We start from the raw sequence: 17,490 nt of genomic DNA on the forward strand, positions 1-17,490 counted from the left end.
ATACTATCTCCTGCTTATTGCCTTGAATATTAGCTTGCTGTGGATGTTATAGTCAAAATAATTTTTGAAAAACCAATGTGACAATACTATGAAATAAATTTTTAAACCAAAAAGCAAAGTTATCCAGAATATTATCCAGAATATATTCATAGGCAATACGTGACCAAGTGTTCCAGGCCATCAGCCTCAGCAGAAGCTCCAGAGGAGATGGAATAGAGAGTCAACGTGGACCCTGCAGGGAGGGCAGGGACCTCACAGGGGCTCTGTCCAGCGACCACGTATCTGAAGGCTGCCCCAGCTCTCCAGGGCAGAGTTGGGCAACTCTCTACTTTTACGTTCAGACAAAATCACCTCATTTCATTCTCTTGTGTTCATTCACAGTTATACATCAAGGAAGAAGTAAACATTAATAGAAATTATTTTCCCCTGTTTGATATTCAGAAAGGGAATTTCCAGGCTTAAGAAAATCTCAGGTTTTCACCAAACCTCCAACTCCAATCCCCTTTCTAAAACCATTTTATACTTGCTTTCTCCTCTCACCCATATTATGTTTAAGTTAGCAGCCAAAAATTTTGGTTTTTTTTCAAGTTTCAGAATACACAGACATTAAAAAAAATTAGATGGCATTTTAAAGAGTTATACGAGTGACAAGACTAAACCAAATTCTAAAGTTCTAAAATTTCAAGAAAAAAATTTCAGCTGTGCAGATATCAATCCTGTTATCAATATAGCAAAGGAATTTTGCTTGAGTCTTGATGCTTGGCACTTTGTAAATGAGGACCACCCTGCCCTCACCCACCCCCAGATCACAGATTAAAAGGTACAGGACAAAACTGCCACAGGCTCTGGAGGAATTCTAAGCCAAGGTGGTTGACCTTGGGTGTCCAGTGCCAGCCCTTTCAGGTTCTGCCTCCCATTTCTTGGCACCACCTCCTCTCTTTCCATGCAGTTCTGTGCTTCCTTCCCACTGTCAAAAGAACACATCCCAGCTGTTGCGAATGTCCTCTACAGATCGTAGAAGGTTTTTAACTACTGAGGTCTAGGCGGGGCTTGATATTCAAAATACTGAACTATACACAGTATTGAACCCACCTCCTGGGTTCATTAGAATAGCGGCCCACCACAGCTTGGGAACAGGACCCTGGAGGCACTGGCCTTGGTCAGCCATTCCCTTTAATTGGTCAATTGTGGGAAGGTCCAGGGGATCTTTGAAGTGGCGCTTATGTGGCCAGGATGGCATCTGGGAAGGTCAGGGCAGCAGCTATTTATCAGTCAGTACAGAAGTATGTAAATATTTTATTAATTATACAGCAGTGATGGTACTTGCAGACTTTGTCAGTTATACTCACTAGGAATAGGTAGTGGCTGCCTGAAGTACTGTATTGAGAAGAGTTCTAAAATTATATTCGGGCTCAGTGGGAAAACACAACAAAAATAGCACCATCAATTATTGCTTTCTGGCAAGGGTGGTGGAGGGGAGTGAGATATTTCTGCCTGAGTGAAGGATGAGGATCTGTGATTTCTGCCTGGGTGGTGGTGGGGAAACAAGGGCATGCATGCCACAAAGTTGCAATCCTTGTTAACAAGCCTGTTAGGATTATAAGAGAGACCCGTTAGCATTGTGGGAGAAGAGTCACCGAAAGAACAAGCAAGACTGAAGACACTATGATGGGTTAAATAGCATCCTCCACATATTGATGTCCACCCAGAAACTCAGAATGTGAACCTAATTTGGAAATGAGGTCTTTGCAGATGTCATTAGTTAAGGATGAAGATAAGATCATATTAGATTAGGGTGGGCCCTAAATCCAATAAGAGTGTTCTTATAAGTGACAAAAGAGGACCCACAGAGAGAGACACACAGAGAAGGCTATGTGAAGATGGAAGCAGAGATTGGAGTTATGCTAACACAAACCAAGGAACTCTAAGTGCCAGGAAGAGCTGGATGAGGCAGGGAAAGATACTCCTCTAGAGCTTTTGGAGGGAGTATGGCCCTACTGACACCTCGATTTCAGACTTTAGGCCTCCAGAACTGTGAACAAATACATTTCTGTTGTTTTGAAGCTACCAAGTTAGTGGTTCCTTGTTATAGTTTAGTTTCCCCAGGAAACTAAAATAAACTCAAATAAATATGTTGCTAATGGTGGGATTTAGGCTAGTGGGAAGATTTATTAATTTGTGGGGGGAATCCTAGCACCTGTATCTTTCCGACATTATAACCTCCCATGATTGTGGCGTAATTGATTTCTCTGTTATATGACGCTAGAGTCCCTGTAGAGGGTGATATTGAAATATGTCTTCAATGAATGAGCGGGAGATTTCCCTGTGCCCCACCCCCTTCAGCACCCCTCTCCCATCTCAAGGCAGACACTCCAGAGCACTGTGGCCAGAGTTATTCTGCCAGCATTTTCAGTAGGTGAGTTGGGGAACAGATCTCTTTCTTCTAAGACTTTAAGAACAGATGTGCCAAGGAAGAGGCTTGAGACTCTGTCAAGACGTATGTATAACCAATGGATGATTTAAAATCATTTCACACCTGTAATGAACAAAAAGTTATTGGGGCAGTAACTATAATAATATTAATTATTATTACTATTGTTTTGAGACAGAGTCATACTCTGTTGCCCAGGCTGGAGTGCAGTGGCGTGATCTCAGCTCAGTACAACCTCCACCTCGTGGGTTCAAGAGATTCTCCTGCTTCAGCCTCCTGAGAAGCTGGGATTACAGGCGCCCGCCGCCAGGCTTGGCTAATTTTCTTTTTGTATTTACAGTACAGATGTGGTTTTTGCCATGTGGCCAGGCTGGTCTCGAACTCTTGGCCTCAAGTGATCTGCCCACCTTGGCCTCCCAAAGTACAGGCATGAGCCACAGTGCCTGGCCAGTGACTGTAATTAAAATGTGTACCTGAAGTGTTAAACTCTCCGGCCAGTTGACTATTTGCAAATTGAAAATCTGCCCAAAGTGAACTCGGAAGTCTGCTCCTAGTGGCCGACTGACTGTCCTGGACACCTCCTTGTTGTTGAAGAGCACTTTTAAGTACACTGAGCGCTTCTTTACATCCTCCCTTCTCGAGACCTCCGCTCTGCAAAAGGAGATCATTCACAGTTGGAGTTAGTAATCATTTACTAAGATCACCAAAATATATGATAAATAAGAACTGAACAGAACAAGGCACACTGCAGGCAACTCTCCCAGTCATGTCAGCCCTCATTTAACCAGAGGAGCCACAGGTCTTGCAAAGTAACATGGAATTTATGGAGAAGCCATTAACAGACACTGAAAAGGGCACAGAGGATTTAAGAACTAGAGTCCACTCATCGTTGTACTACAGTCTCCTCAGGTTTTTCAAGCAAGCTTTACATTTGTGTCCCAAAGTTTTAAGTTCATATATTCCTTGTTAACTGGAATAAATTCAAGACATAGGGGATAATAATGATTTATATTTGGGTAAGAAGTTTTATTCTAAAAATACAGCAGCATATTGTAGCAGTTAGATCAAGTTCACTTTTCCGAGATACCAAGTTTTTCTCAGTGTTTTCAGACAGTAAGTGAATGTTCAATAGATGCAGAGTATTAATAAATGTTCCTTATTTTTAAAGATAATCTGACTCAGAAAGTTAAAAAAAAAAAAAAACAACCTGCTGGGCGCGGTGGCTCACGCCTGTAATCCCAGCACTTTGGGAGGCTGAGGCAGGCGAACCACGGGGTCAGGAGATAGAGACCATCCTGGCTAACATGGTGAAACCCTGTCTCTACTAAAAATACAAAAAATTAGCCAGGCGTGGTGGCGGGCGCTTGTAGTCCCAGCTACTTGGGAGGCTGAGGCAGGAGAATGGCATGAACATGGGAGGTGGAGCTTGCAGTGAGCTGAGGTCGTGCCACTGCACTCCAGCCTGGATGACAGAGCAAGACTCCGTCTCAAAAAAAAAAAAAAAAAAAAAAACCAACCTCACATTGGTCTTTAATTTTATTGTACATATGTGTACAGACATCCACCAAAAAATGCCAGTTATTGGTTAAGTCAATAGCAATTCAAGCTAATTAAGGAAAGCAAAAGGTTAGGGCATCAAAATTTGAAACAAGCTCAGGTTTTTTTGGGGGGTGGTAGTTTATTAAAAATTGTTCCATTGTGGTAAATATATATAACATAACATAATGTTTATCACCTCAACCATTTTTAAGTGTATGTTTCAGTGGCATTATGTACAATTACTATGTTGTGTAACCATCACCACTATCCATCTTCAGAACTTTTTCATCATTCCAAACAGAAATTCTCTACTCATTAAAGGGGGTGGTAGTTTTAACTTTTTACAAGTCTGTAATTTAGACTTATTCTAGATGAAATAGCTCAAATTACTTCAGCATTTTTTTAATAAAGGATACTTCACAGCAAATTTGCAAGAAGTATCCAAGACACCCCAGACTTAGACTCCACTCATAAAAGATTACCAAATCAAGCCCAAATTTTCCTTTTAGAAAGCATGCTCTGTCATCACATATTTTGAACGTTCATGTCAAAATTATAGGGTATGGTACTTGTGCCTTGAAAACAGCTTACTTAGTACAGGGGAATAGTTTATGTATAACATCTTAATATGTGAAGTTGAGAGAACACATGAAAATGCACAAAAAGCTATAATTTGAAAATAAACATTAGAACATTAGCAGAAGTTTTAAACCAAGACTGTCAGAAGTCTTATAATGACATCCTAATTAACTCCCACATTTTAATGAACTCAGAGGCTGACTGACTTCATTTGAATTCTCATTTTTCACGTTGGGATATTGAAGATTCCAGTGTACAATAGTCCCTGTATTCACAATAGATCTTCTGTGTACTAGAGAATTAAGTCTGGGATTTTGTGGTATTGATGATTTTAATGGACTCCCTTTAATTAATGATGATATACCATAACATGCATCAGAATCACTTGGAGACCTTGTGAGGACAGTTTTCTGGGCCCCACCTCAGGGTTTCAGGTTCAATAAGTCTCAGGTAGAACTTGCGAGTTTGCATTTCTTTCTTTTTTAAAATTATTTTTAAAATTTCTGTTTAGTTGGTTGCCTTTAAATAATTGTCTGGCTAGTTTTTATTAACCTTTCTTAAACATATTTATTTCAACGTGAGGTATTAAAAATGTTTGGGGTATTTATTTATTCAATAGAGGCGAGGTCTCATTTTGTTCCCCAGGCTGGTCTCTAACTCCTGGCCTCAAGCGATCCTCCCACCTTGGCCTCTCAAAGTGCTGAAGTTATAGGCATGAGCCACCATGCCTGGCCTGAGTTTGTGTTTCTAACAAGTCCTCAGTGATGCTGATGCTGCTGATTCCAGGGCTATACTTTGAGAACCATGGCTATACAGTGAAGGAAAGAATAAATAGGAAATATAAAAATATTTTTATTATGTTATAATTTTAAAAAAGAAGATGAACTTATAAATGTATGTTTATGGATTTATTATATATACAAATGTATATAAATCAAGTGATGTTTCTCAAGTAAGAATGACTAGACATGTATTTTTATCAAATCTGGAGGGTATGCTTCAGATGGCCTGACTTAAATACAAGCTATAGGGCACACCCACAGTGTTTTGGGGGGTCTTCAAGGAGACAAGCTGAAATCAAGGAAGGGGCAAGGAGAGGCATCCATGCCTGTGCCAGAAAGGTGGGACATGCTACCAGTGGACTGAAGACTAATTGAGGTTACAGATAAGGGACTCAAATCAAAAGCCACATAGCCAGCCACTGTGAAGAGCAGGCAGAGATTTGCAACTGGGATGCTTCTCCTACAGGGAGCTTTCCAGCGCGCTCCTGAGTGGCCAGTGCACATGCATGAGGTAGGTGAATCAATGAAATCACCTAAAGTGGGCAAATGTCAGTAATTTCATGTGGTTCAACCTAATATTCATTCAGAGTTGATGATTCTCCTGATGCTAAAGTAGGTCGGTAAGTGTACACTCCCCATAGTGTGCATGTGCCCACATGAACATGTGTATCAGATGTCAGCCTCATTTATGGTCAGAGCATCCACTCACCTGGGGCACTGATCACTGGGTGTTACACTTCCCGCCAGGCTTAGCTCTGGAACCAGCATGGGCTCCCAAGGCCTCCTCCTGCTCTGGGCTGCTCTCTCCCTCACCTCATGCTCTATCACTGCCCGATCAGTGGGCTCCGGAGGGGTGGGCTTCACAAGGTCCTCCTCAGGATGTGGCTCCTCAATCTCATAATCAGGATGATCTTCTGCTGCTTGTTTCCTTTTCTTCTTCTTGGCCCTCTGTTGGGTTTGAGGCAACATGACATCAAACAGGAATTTTGGAATTTCATTTAAGAGCACAGTCTTCAGAGCCAGATGGACCTGGATGCAAACCCCAGCCCCATTTCAAACAGATGTGTGTAATCAGGCAGGTCACTAAGCCACCTGACCTCTCTGTGCCTCAGTTTTTTCATCTACAGAATGGAGCCCAGGAAATATCTCCCAGGGCTGTTGAAATGAGACTGTTAAAATGCCTAAAAAGCATTTACCATATAGCCTAGTCCCTAGAAAGAGCTTAAAAAATGGTAAGTATTCATGTGATCTTTAATTTTGGTTTTCAAGGCTAAGGACACATCTTGAAATATTAAAATAAGGCATGTAAGCACAATGAGCATTGCAGGTCCACCTGATCTATTATTTGTTGCCCTTGGACTCAGTTTTGTAGGGTCATGTCCATAAAGTTATATAATTTTCTGAAGGAAACTCCAGAGCATCAATCCCTACATTTAATGGAATAATGCATGTAAGATACTCAGCACAGTGCTGGACACAAGCATTAGTGATTACTACATTATTACTTAAATAGTCACAGAGTGCTACCATAGCATTCTCTATGGACAAAGCTGGCTCTGGTATCAATCAATTGGGTGGCTTTTTAAGCAAATGCATTAGCCAGTCAATTCATTCATCCTTTTATCCCTTAGCCAGGGGACAGGGGAAGAGACAGAGGGAGCCACAGGATACCCTAGTCTGCCAGTCTGGTTTCCCCACTCCTGTACTGGAGGCTGTCCTCCCAGACCCTTCCTGGCCAGCCCTATTCCAGGCTGAGTGTTTGTTTACACACTTGTGCTTTCCTCCAGGCCTTCCACTGGTGTAACGACGTTCTGTACTCTTCCATCTTCTGTGCGTACTCCTCCGTATGCTCTTCCAACAGTTCACTTATTTCAGCTTGAATTTCTGCTTCATATGCTTCTTCATCTGCTTTCTGGTCAACTTTTTCCCTTTAAAATAATTTGTAGTCCCTTGGTTATTTCTGGAAATTAAGAGAGCAATAATAACAGCAAATACTTCTATTGAACTTGCCATGTGCCAGTTCCTCTTCTAAAAATATCACACATGTAAACTCACAATCCTGTAAGGCAGATGCTGTTATTATCCACCTCTTATACATGAGGTGACAGAGGCCCATAGAAGTTAAGTAAGTTGCCCAAGAACACACAGCTGGTGAGTGGAAGGGCTGAATATGAGCCCAACCCCCTGAACACTAAGCAGCCATGCCTCTCTGCGTTAAATGATCTGTGTGGTGTGCTGACACGGGGCCTGTAAGTTCTCAACTGATAGTGGTGGAAATTTCATTAGTTATTTTATTACTTCTTCAGGTCTCTGAGGAACTGCTTCATTTTGTTGCTACTGAGTCCCTGAAACCACTTTAAGTTCTAGGGTACATGTGCACAACGTGCAGGTTTGTTACATATGTATACATGTGCCATGTTGGTTTGCTGCACCCATCAACTCGTCATTTACATTAGGTATTTCTCTTAATGCTATCCCTCCCTTAGCCCCTCACCTGCCGACAGCCCCTCACCTGCCGACAGGCCCCGGTGTGTGATGTTCCGCGCCCTGTGTCCAAGTGTTCTCATTGTTCAGTTCCCACCTATGAGTGAGAACATGTAGTGTTTGGTTTTCTGTCCTTGTGACAGTTTGCTGAGAACGATGGTGAAACTACTTTTTTGACTTTGGATGGAAGATTTGGGTTTTTCTTTGATGATTTTGCTTACACTCCACCAGGAGATCAGCCCAGTTCTGTTTCCCACAGTGTGTTCTGTAGGACATTAGTTCTGTGAGATGTCCCACCAGGAAGATACTGTGTCCGTATCAATGCTGGATTAAATAAGTGTGAAATGTTCCTTGCTGGTCATCTTTTCAGAGCCCTTAACATGTTGATGAACAGCATGGCTCTCCTGGTGGGCGGCGGCAAATGTGCAGTGACTGCATCCATCCCACCCAGCACTTTGGAGATGGTGCCGAATACTGACTGCACTATTTTCCCCAAAGCAGTTAAGCTTCGTAATCCATTTTACAAAAACCTAGACAAGTGCATAGAGCTGACAGATATTTGCTTATGGACACATGTTGCCTGGAGTTTAAGCAGTTTACAGTCCCCCAAGGCACAAGCTCTTACAGCTCTCTAGGATGACTACCAAATAAATCACTTTGGATGCACAGTGGTACCCAAAATTTATAAACATCAGGGGAATTTGGCCTCAAAATTATGTCCCATCTCTGATATACAGAAAACCATTCACTTTTCTCATTGCTATTCAAAAGCATGAATAAACTTGAATGTGTGTGTGGGAAAAACTATGCTTTCTCATAAGGTGGCTAGATGAATCAAGAACGTGAGAAAAGGGTTTTGGAAGATAGCTACTTATCAGGGGAAGGAGTGTTATGACCTCATGAGTAAAATGCCTGTAATTTAGTTTACCCTATAAACTCAAAAAGAAGGAGGGGAGGGATGGAGGGAGAGTTAGCAGCAGGGATGATGGGAGGGAGGGAGAGAGAAAATAATCTGGCAAGGATTTCTGTACTGCTTCTGTGGGAGGCTCAGCCTAGGAGATGGAATTCGAAAGCACAAACACTGCAATTTCTAGGAGACAGCCATTATTTTGTGAGGTAGCATATTTGAATTTGTCAACCAATATTAACTGAGCAGATACTAAGTGGCAGGTGCTCTGGTAGGGACCAGATATACAATGACAATAGGGCCCCTGCTTTCAAAGATCACACAGTCTTAAATACTTGTCCTGAAAACTAACTTTTTTTTTCAATTTTATAATTACAGCTAAAGAAAAATCACAATTTGCAGTTATCTTTGGCTGAAATATGGCTGTTTTCAAAGCAATATATCAGATAACTGCCTAAATTTGTTACTATTGTTAACCAACATTAACTGAGCAGATACTAAGCGGGAGGTGCTCTGGTAGAAACCAGATATACAACGACAACAGGGTCTCTAGTCTCAAAGATCACACAGTCTTATACTTGTCCTGAAAACTACCTTTTTTTTTTTTCTCGATTTTGTAATTACAGCCAAAGAAAAATCACAATTTGCAGCTATCTTTGGTTGTACTATGGCTGTTTTCAAAGCAATATGTCAGATAACTGCCCAAATTTGTTACTATTTGTGTCAGTATATAGGCACAACACTTATCCAGGTGAAACAATCAGAAAGGGACCAACACCAGCAGCATAGATGCTCTTGCATTAACACATAGAACATGGTTGTGTTGTGATAAACTGTACTCTGAAGCATATATAAAAGTCTAGTGAATTAGGTAGCGGAAATATTATCAAAGCTTACTTTCTCCACACCACAAATGAAGGTCAATTCCAAATGAATTAAAGATGAAATGTGAAAGCTAAAACTATAAAGGTTATAGGAGACAATATCATGGAATATCTACATGACTCAGGGGAAGAATTTCTTAAGAAGCATACAAAAAGCACCAATAGTAAAAGAAAAAACGAATGTATTTTATCTTTTTAAAGTTAAGAATTTCTATCCATCAAAAAGCAACAAAAAGAGAGTAAACAGACAACTAACGAGTAGGAGAGGATATGTGCAATACACGCTACTAACAAATTCCCATGTTATACGCAGAATGCCTCCAAATTACCAAAAAAGATAACAAGATAAATAATCCAGTCCAAAAAGTGACCAAAGCCTTGAACAGACACCTCACAAAAGTGGAAATCCAGATAGTCAGTGCATGTACAAAAAAATGCTCACCTTCATGAGTAGTCAGGAAAATATAAATTAAAACATGTCAGCAGGTTGGCAAAATGTTAATTAACACCACCAAGTAATCGGCATGATATGGGTGATATGGACCTATGAGAACCCCCGTGAAGGCATGAATCAGCACAACTTCTGGAATATGTTTGGAATCAGCAATGTAAAGTTGAAATGAAATCTTGGGCACATGTACCCTAAAAGACAAGTACAAAAATTCCTACAGAAGTGGTTTCTGTAACAGTTGAAAAATGGAATAAACTCAAATGCCCATCAACGGAAATGGACAAGTTTGGCTATATTTGTATAACGAAGTATTATAAAGCAAAGAAATCTAACTACAGCCATGTGCTGTCAAGTAGATGAATCTCACAAACACAGTACTGAAGAAAAGAAACATGTATATATTCACTAAAGAATACACACAACATACTTTCAGGTATGTAGAAGTCAAATACAAGCAATATTAAACTATATATTCTTAGGGATTGCACATAGTTGGCAAAACTATAAAGACAAGAAAACAATGATCACAAAAGTCCAGGTAGTTGTTATTTTGGGGATTGAGGAGGATGCCATTTGGGAGGGGCTGCTCAGGAACGAAATGTTCTATTTCTTAACCTGGGAAGTGGTTATATGCATATTTATCTGTAATTACTTTTAAAACTGTATCCAAGTTTTATACATTTTTCTTGATGTGTGATATATCCCAATAAAATAATTTTTCAAAAAAGCCTACTTTCTCAAAACAAGTTTCAAGGGAGTATTTGTAAATCTCTGGAACTCTCGAAGGGATTTCATCTCTTTCCAAACTTTTATGATGGTCTTAAGCAATGTTCGATCTTTTTCTTGTTCAGCATCACGGAATTTTCTCGTTTGTCTGCAACATATAATAACACATGAGTATATATTAAAAAGTTAGGTGTGTTTGTTTGCAAAAGAAATTAATAATGCACAGTGATTGTATATTCAATTTGATAGCTACCATATTTTGAAACAAGTACAGAAAACTAAATACAAATGCAAATGTAAAGACAATAGGATGTCAACCTGTTTTGAGAGGTTTACTTGATTTTGTTCTCTTTAGGCAGATCTGACTTTAATTAAGTACTTAAAAAATTCGTATTAAAACTATGCATCCTTCAACAAATAGTCACCTTTGAAGGTAAGAAAATAAAGGCAGTTCTCATGGACTAAATTATTATAAACATAGCAAAGTACACTGCTGTTCTAGTTAGCAACAAATACATTTAAAGTCTTTCTGTGTTAACACAAATCACAAGTTCCACACTGAGGAGATGAAGTATTGTTATCGCATGCCTTGGAGATTTTCAATATTCACTAGATTACCAATATTTTTGGTTTGATCTGAAGAGGCATCATTTGAAAATTCTTTCCTCTTTATTTTATTTAATACCTTACTTTAAGTTCTCTTTATAAATGATAGCTATGTTTAGATCCCAAATGCATTTTATTGCATAATGAGACCATTATTACATTTTTGAACAAGTGCCATGAGTCATTCCAGGGAATTTAGAAGTGTCTAAGAGACAGAAGATATCTCTGTCCTCAGGGAGTTTATAGTTTAGCTCAGGGGACAGACACATACATAAATGACATCAGTGTGAGGTTTGTCTAAGAAAGTATCATGAGAAACCAAGGATGTAGCATTTCACAAATTAGCACCTCATGACCTCCAGAAGGCAGGCCTAAGTCTGGAGGTTGTACATGTGATGATTTAGTGGTACAGAGAAATAAGGGGGTCTAGGTTTCTAAGATCAACTGGTAACTGTAGAAAAGGAAGATGGCAGAAAATGATAGTGGTTAGGTAGTCAAGATCTGGGACTCTGGGAAGCCCTTAGAAAAGCAAAAAAGCAACAAACTAGAATAAGAAACATTCTCTTTGAGGAGCAGTAAAACATTGTGGTTAAAGGTGCAGTTGTTGCAACCAGACTACCCAGGTTTGAATCTCAGCTCTACTATTTACTAGCTGGATTGGATAAGCTACTTCCCTTTGCCGGCTCACATCTGTAAAATGGGTATGGTAGGAGTTGACCGCACTGGGTTGTTGGGAGGAGTTAATGAGATAATCCGCATAATGTGCTTAGAACCTTGCCCGATACCAAGCAAGAGGCCCACAAATGTTATCTGTCACCATCAGGTGATCAGTTCGTCTCCTATGCCTTTAGCTGTTATCACCCCTGCTTCAGTTTTAAAAACCACAATATAAAATTATTTTACTAGTTACATGACACCTTCAGGCTTTGTGATATATTTTCTACTTTCTTTTTTAGTACCTAAAAATAATAGTTTCCCAGAAATGCTAAAAAGAGCTCTTAGCAAGAAAAATTTGCATACAAACTAAAGAAGCAGAAAATTACAAAATAATATTTAATTAAAATTTGTGACCAGAGCTGGAGAGGAAGAGGGAAAGGCAATTTTGATTAGGGAGTTGGCAACAGTTTTCTGAAATCTGATGTAGATGGGGTCTAGACCGTGCAGTGGACTGCTGCTCAGAGATGACACTTTGGGAGCCACTGGCATCTGGATGATGTTTAAAGCCAAAAAGTGGATTCATTTCAGGAGAAAATGCAATTTTAAACAGGATTAAAAAGAAAACAACAATAACACTTGAGACTCAGAACACGTATAAGCTGGACAAAGGAGAATGATGGTCAAAGAATGATGAGAAGGACAAATGGCTGGAGAGGGACGAGGACACCCAGGAGAGGGTGGTGTATGGAGATGCAGGATGTCCTGACAGGCAATGTGTGGGGATGGTGTCTGCATTCAAGCACTGAGCAGGCCGAGTGGTTCCATTCCACTTTCCCAGGTGGAGGTCCCCAGGGGCTGTGGCAAGATTTGCTTCAGAGGAAAGGTGGGCACAGGAATGAGACAGGATAAGTTGGAAATGGGAGAGAGTGGAGATAGTATGAATAGCAAATGTTTACCTGGTGTTTGGCCATGAAAGGAAATATAGAGATAAAATGGTAGCTGGATGGGGACTTGGGGTCATAGAATTTTTATGTGTTCAAGACTGAGCACATCTGAGGGCAAAGATCCTACAGAGAGGTTAAGTAAAATGTTCCTATGTTGCATGACCATTCATATTTTCTTCCTTCTATATCCTGGTTCCCGTTCGGAGGACAAGGCATGTAGTCATGATGCTGCTATGGAAAATAAAATGGAAAATGCTTTATGGTGCTGGCCCGGGTTAACTGCAACCAGTGGAGGGCTCAGCAGATGCTTGAGGTGGGGAGTTCTTGGGGGTGGCTGATCAGATCCCGGGGGCTTGAGGAAATGGATCCATGTGATGAAACATCCAGCAATAGATCATCTGCTTAGAAATTGTTTTACCACCTAGTGAAAAGTCAGCAAAGGATGGAAATCTCTTTTACTGGGTCAGAAATGCTAAATCTCAAAGGCTTTCATCTCCAGAGGCACAGAATTATTGTAATGGGTCTGCTGTCCATGACTCCGCTGGGTATTGTCTCTAGATCTCACACACAGTTCTGGTGTTTTTCAAATAGTGACTAATAAATACAGCTCCATATAAAATCACATTTGCTTTCAGAATAGCTTTTTGTCACTTTTTTCTTAATGTATGCCAAAACAAAAATTATTCTCACAAGGAGATTGCAATATGTTTTCCTTTTAATATAAAAAATAATTTTTATTTAAAAATATACTCCATACTTTTGCAATTATAGGTTACAAACTTCACTAATTTCTACTTTGCTGGAAGAATTTCCAACTCATAGCTAGACTGTAAAAAGAAAAGTATACATTGAAATGCCTTCATTTATTATTTCCTGTTCTAAGGATTTGTTCTGTGGAAGTACTCATACAAATATAATATTTAGGAATTTTAATTACAGTAGAATTTAAATAATAAAAAACAGAATAGAAATGCAAATACATATCAGTTGAGAATTATACAAACTACAATAAATCTACATAATGCCAGGCTTTAAACCATGATGTAAATCTACATGCACTGTGACAGGAAAATGTCTAAGATGCATTGTATATAAAGAAGCAAGTTGCATATGATTCATATTGATACCTGTAGATCTGATTCAGTCATTTTAACTGTGGTACAGAAATTCACTGTAAGCCTATACCAAGATGGGTTTACTCTGCTACTGGGTTATTTCTAGTGGCTTCCTTTTTTTTTTTTTGTCAAGATCTCACTCTGTCACCCAGGCTGGAGTGCAGTGGTACCATCCTAGCTCACTGCAGCCTCAAACTCTTGGGCTCAAATGATTCTCCTTCCTCAGCCTTCGAGTAGTTGGGACTACATGTATGTACTACTATACTCAGCTAATATTTAAAAATTTTTTGTACAGGCTAGTCTCAAACTACTGGCTTCAAACTGTCCTCTCACCTTGGCCTCCCAAAGTGCTGGGATTACAGGCATGAGCCATCGTGCCCAGGCTGTCTTACTTTTGAGTGATGCTGTGCATATCTTTGCACGTCCCCATGTACATGTGCACACATAGCTCCTTAAAGAACATCTTGTATCTGAATCAGAATTGCTGGGTCCAAACTGATGAGCCTCTTCAACACTTTAGGAGTTAGGGCCAAGCTGCTCTCTAAAGTGGTAGCTGTAGCAGTTTTCCCTTACACCTGCAGAGTGACCATTTCCCTCATCCTCATTCACATTACTGGACTTCAAATACTGTGTTAATATGATAGATGTATTTCATTGTTTTATTTGGCATAATTTCACATGTATTCGTTGCATTCAGAAAAAGTACCTGGAAAAATAAACTCTAACAAGTGCACATCTAACAGGGGAAAAAAAGTAGTTACACTTAACAAACTTTACTCACCGAATTTCAGATTTATACTCATTGATGGTTTTTTGGATGGTATCAAGAGATGAATGAGGTTTTTCTGGATCAGCACCAGTCTGAACAGCATTTCTTAGAGCTTGGAGCTTAAAAAGATATGGATACAAGTTTTGAGTTACACTCTATTCCCTACTGCAGTGCAAGTGGACCCACCCACTTATCCTGGGCAAAATGGTGCCAGCAGTCTGTGAATGGATGTTCAAGCATCCAGCTGTCTCCAGACTTTCACATAAATGAATTATGATGGAGAACTGTTTCATCTGTTCTTGAAGAAACTGGATTAGTAAAGAATAGTGTATGTCCATCCTTGTTCCATAGCCCAGATAATCAAGCTGCTTATGAAAATATTATTTTTATGTGTGTATCTTAGAACCAAGTTTTCTTCCAAAGCTAACAGTGGGTTTGCCTGGGTCCAGGACATACGGTGGTATTCTTGTGATACAAAGAAACTATAAAATTACAGACTCATAAAACGAGATATTGTGAAGTTATCTCTTCTTTGGGCAGTAAGGTTTTAAAGTCAGGGCATGAGACTAAAATTGCCTATAGTCAAAATTACCCACAAAAATCCCATGGGATAGTGTCACACTGGGAATAAATCCAAATTCATAGCCATTCCTTTGACCATCAGTTGAAACAACTGACTTGTGTTTAAGTGCCACACTATGGGATAATAAATATAAAGATGAGAATGTTTCTAACGATAGATAATTCTCAAGCCACCAATGGTTTCAAGTTCTGAGCTCACGTAAGCAAGTAATAACCACATATCTTCCACCTAACACCCACTTCTGGTGGGTGCTGTAGTGTTTACAGAAAGCCTTCTGTTTAGGGCAAGTGTGTGCCAATAAATTTGTACACATTACATGTATACCAACTCTGTCTTTCCCTTTGTCTCTAGCTGGATAATGCATCACACATCCTAGACAGAGGAAACATGTGAAAGAGGGGCATATTTTGCTGTTAGAAATTTTCATTGTTTGGGCTCATTGGAAGAACCAACTCCATTGACAATCATTATGGAAGAAATCACATGTACCTTATCAGTAAGAAATTTTGCCTTGTTTCTCTGGTGTCTTGCAAGGTACTGGTCATATAACTGGGCCAGCTTGGCTGCCAAAACATGCTCTCGGCTAAAACAGGGATGATGAGTGAAGATTAACCCCGAAATATCAATGTCCAGTTGGAAATTTCCAGGATGGTCTCCAGAGCTGATCATATGCTGACTACTGTGAACATACTTTACTGCCTGCCAAGGAGAGCAGAGTGTAGACAGAACACAGTTAAAGCACTTACTAGATAATGATTCTCTAATCCACAATGGGAAAACAGTTAGATGCAAAATACCTTCTATACTGGACCAGTCAGGTGAAAAATGCTTGATTACCTATTTCCAGGTTTTAGAGGCCAGCTCTTTTTTGAATAGTTGAACAGTAAAATGAAAGACTGGGAGTTAGAAAAGAAACCATTTCAATCTTGCTTTCCTAAGTCTTTTAGGTTTTATTACTCGCCCAAGTCGTAGTTCTAATCCTTTTCATGCAGACTATCTTGTTTCTTGGAATCTTGGGTTTTGTAGCTGGTGACCTTGAAATTCTTTGAATGGGAGGAGCATAGATTCTAGTTCAAATCGATCATTATTTGGATCCCGGACATACCCCATGTATTTACATTTTAAAACATGTGGAGAAGGCTTCCTTTTGTAGACAGCAGCAAGAGACATTTACCTAACTGAGCATCATGCTGGCACTCAGTCTTCATGGGGAGGAGAGATATTGGTTTGCAAAATAAGAGTGGGGGCTGTGCAGCTGAGCCAAGCGTGTAGAAAACAAAACAGAAGTATTCAACAGGAATTTCTTGGATCGTTTGCTATATAATGTATCAGATACATCTCTTTGCTTTTCTTCCGTAAAATCTTCAAGATATTTACTTTGATCACTACAGCTACTGTGGGTGGGAGCTCAAGGGTGGAGAGGAGACGTCTTGGGTTTTGTGCCTTTATTTTTTCTCATTATAAAGACGGACTACAGTAAGGATACGGTGGTTGAGACATCACTTGGTCCTTCCTTTTTGCAGAGATGAGCTATTTGTCTAGAAAATGATAATGTATTTATTATTTTAAATGATAATGTGGCATAAGTAAATTATTTACAAATCATGAGCTTAAAGGAAAATTGTAAAAATTCTGATCAGAATGGAAGCTTTTATCTTCCCTAAATTATGGGTAACATGTTCAGCAACTCTTCATTTAATTATTTTGCATGGTATTATGTAAAGATGCTAGATCTGGGCTATGAGCCTTGGATTCTAGGCCTGGCTCTACCTTGAACTGCTCTGAGACCTCGGGCAAGTCACTATACATCTCTGGGCCTCTAATTTTTCAAATGTAGAAATAGGAGGCTAAGAAAAAAGATTAAATTAGCATTTTGTAGATCACTAGGTATCATATCAGGCATTTCACATGCATTATCTCATTTACTCAACAAAGATTAATGGATGTGTACAGTGTGGTAGAGCCTGTCTTCAAGCAGCAATCAATTTAGAAGGGAAAACAGCCCTAGGATCTAAAAGCATGAAGTCTGGGAT

The 17,490-nt window shown here is 39.7% G+C and overlaps 1 protein-coding gene across 7 annotated transcripts in view; it reads right to left on the bottom strand.

Annotated features, from left to right (window-relative positions):
* LOC105487912 (coiled-coil and C2 domain containing 2A) overlaps window positions 1-17,490 on the bottom strand; it is a 134,102-nt gene that overhangs the window by 55,969 nt on the left and 60,643 nt on the right. For all 7 annotated transcript variants that reach the window (XM_011751583.3, XM_011751581.3, XM_071093837.1 and 4 more), the window contains 6 exons: window positions 15,947-16,156; window positions 14,887-14,993; window positions 10,791-10,931; window positions 7,103-7,259; window positions 6,041-6,279; window positions 2,905-3,082 (listed from right to left, as the gene is read on the bottom strand). In XM_011751583.3, the coding sequence (XP_011749885.2) occupies window positions 2,905-3,082; window positions 6,041-6,279; window positions 7,103-7,259; window positions 10,791-10,931; window positions 14,887-14,993; window positions 15,947-16,156 (1,032 nt within the window). The remainder of the gene's footprint in view (window positions 1-2,904; window positions 3,083-6,040; window positions 6,280-7,102; window positions 7,260-10,790; window positions 10,932-14,886; window positions 14,994-15,946; window positions 16,157-17,490) is intronic.

This window comes from Macaca nemestrina, chromosome 3, assembly GCF_043159975.1.
Source record: "Macaca nemestrina isolate mMacNem1 chromosome 3, mMacNem.hap1, whole genome shotgun sequence".
Lineage (NCBI taxonomy): Eukaryota > Metazoa > Chordata > Mammalia > Primates > Cercopithecidae > Macaca > Macaca nemestrina.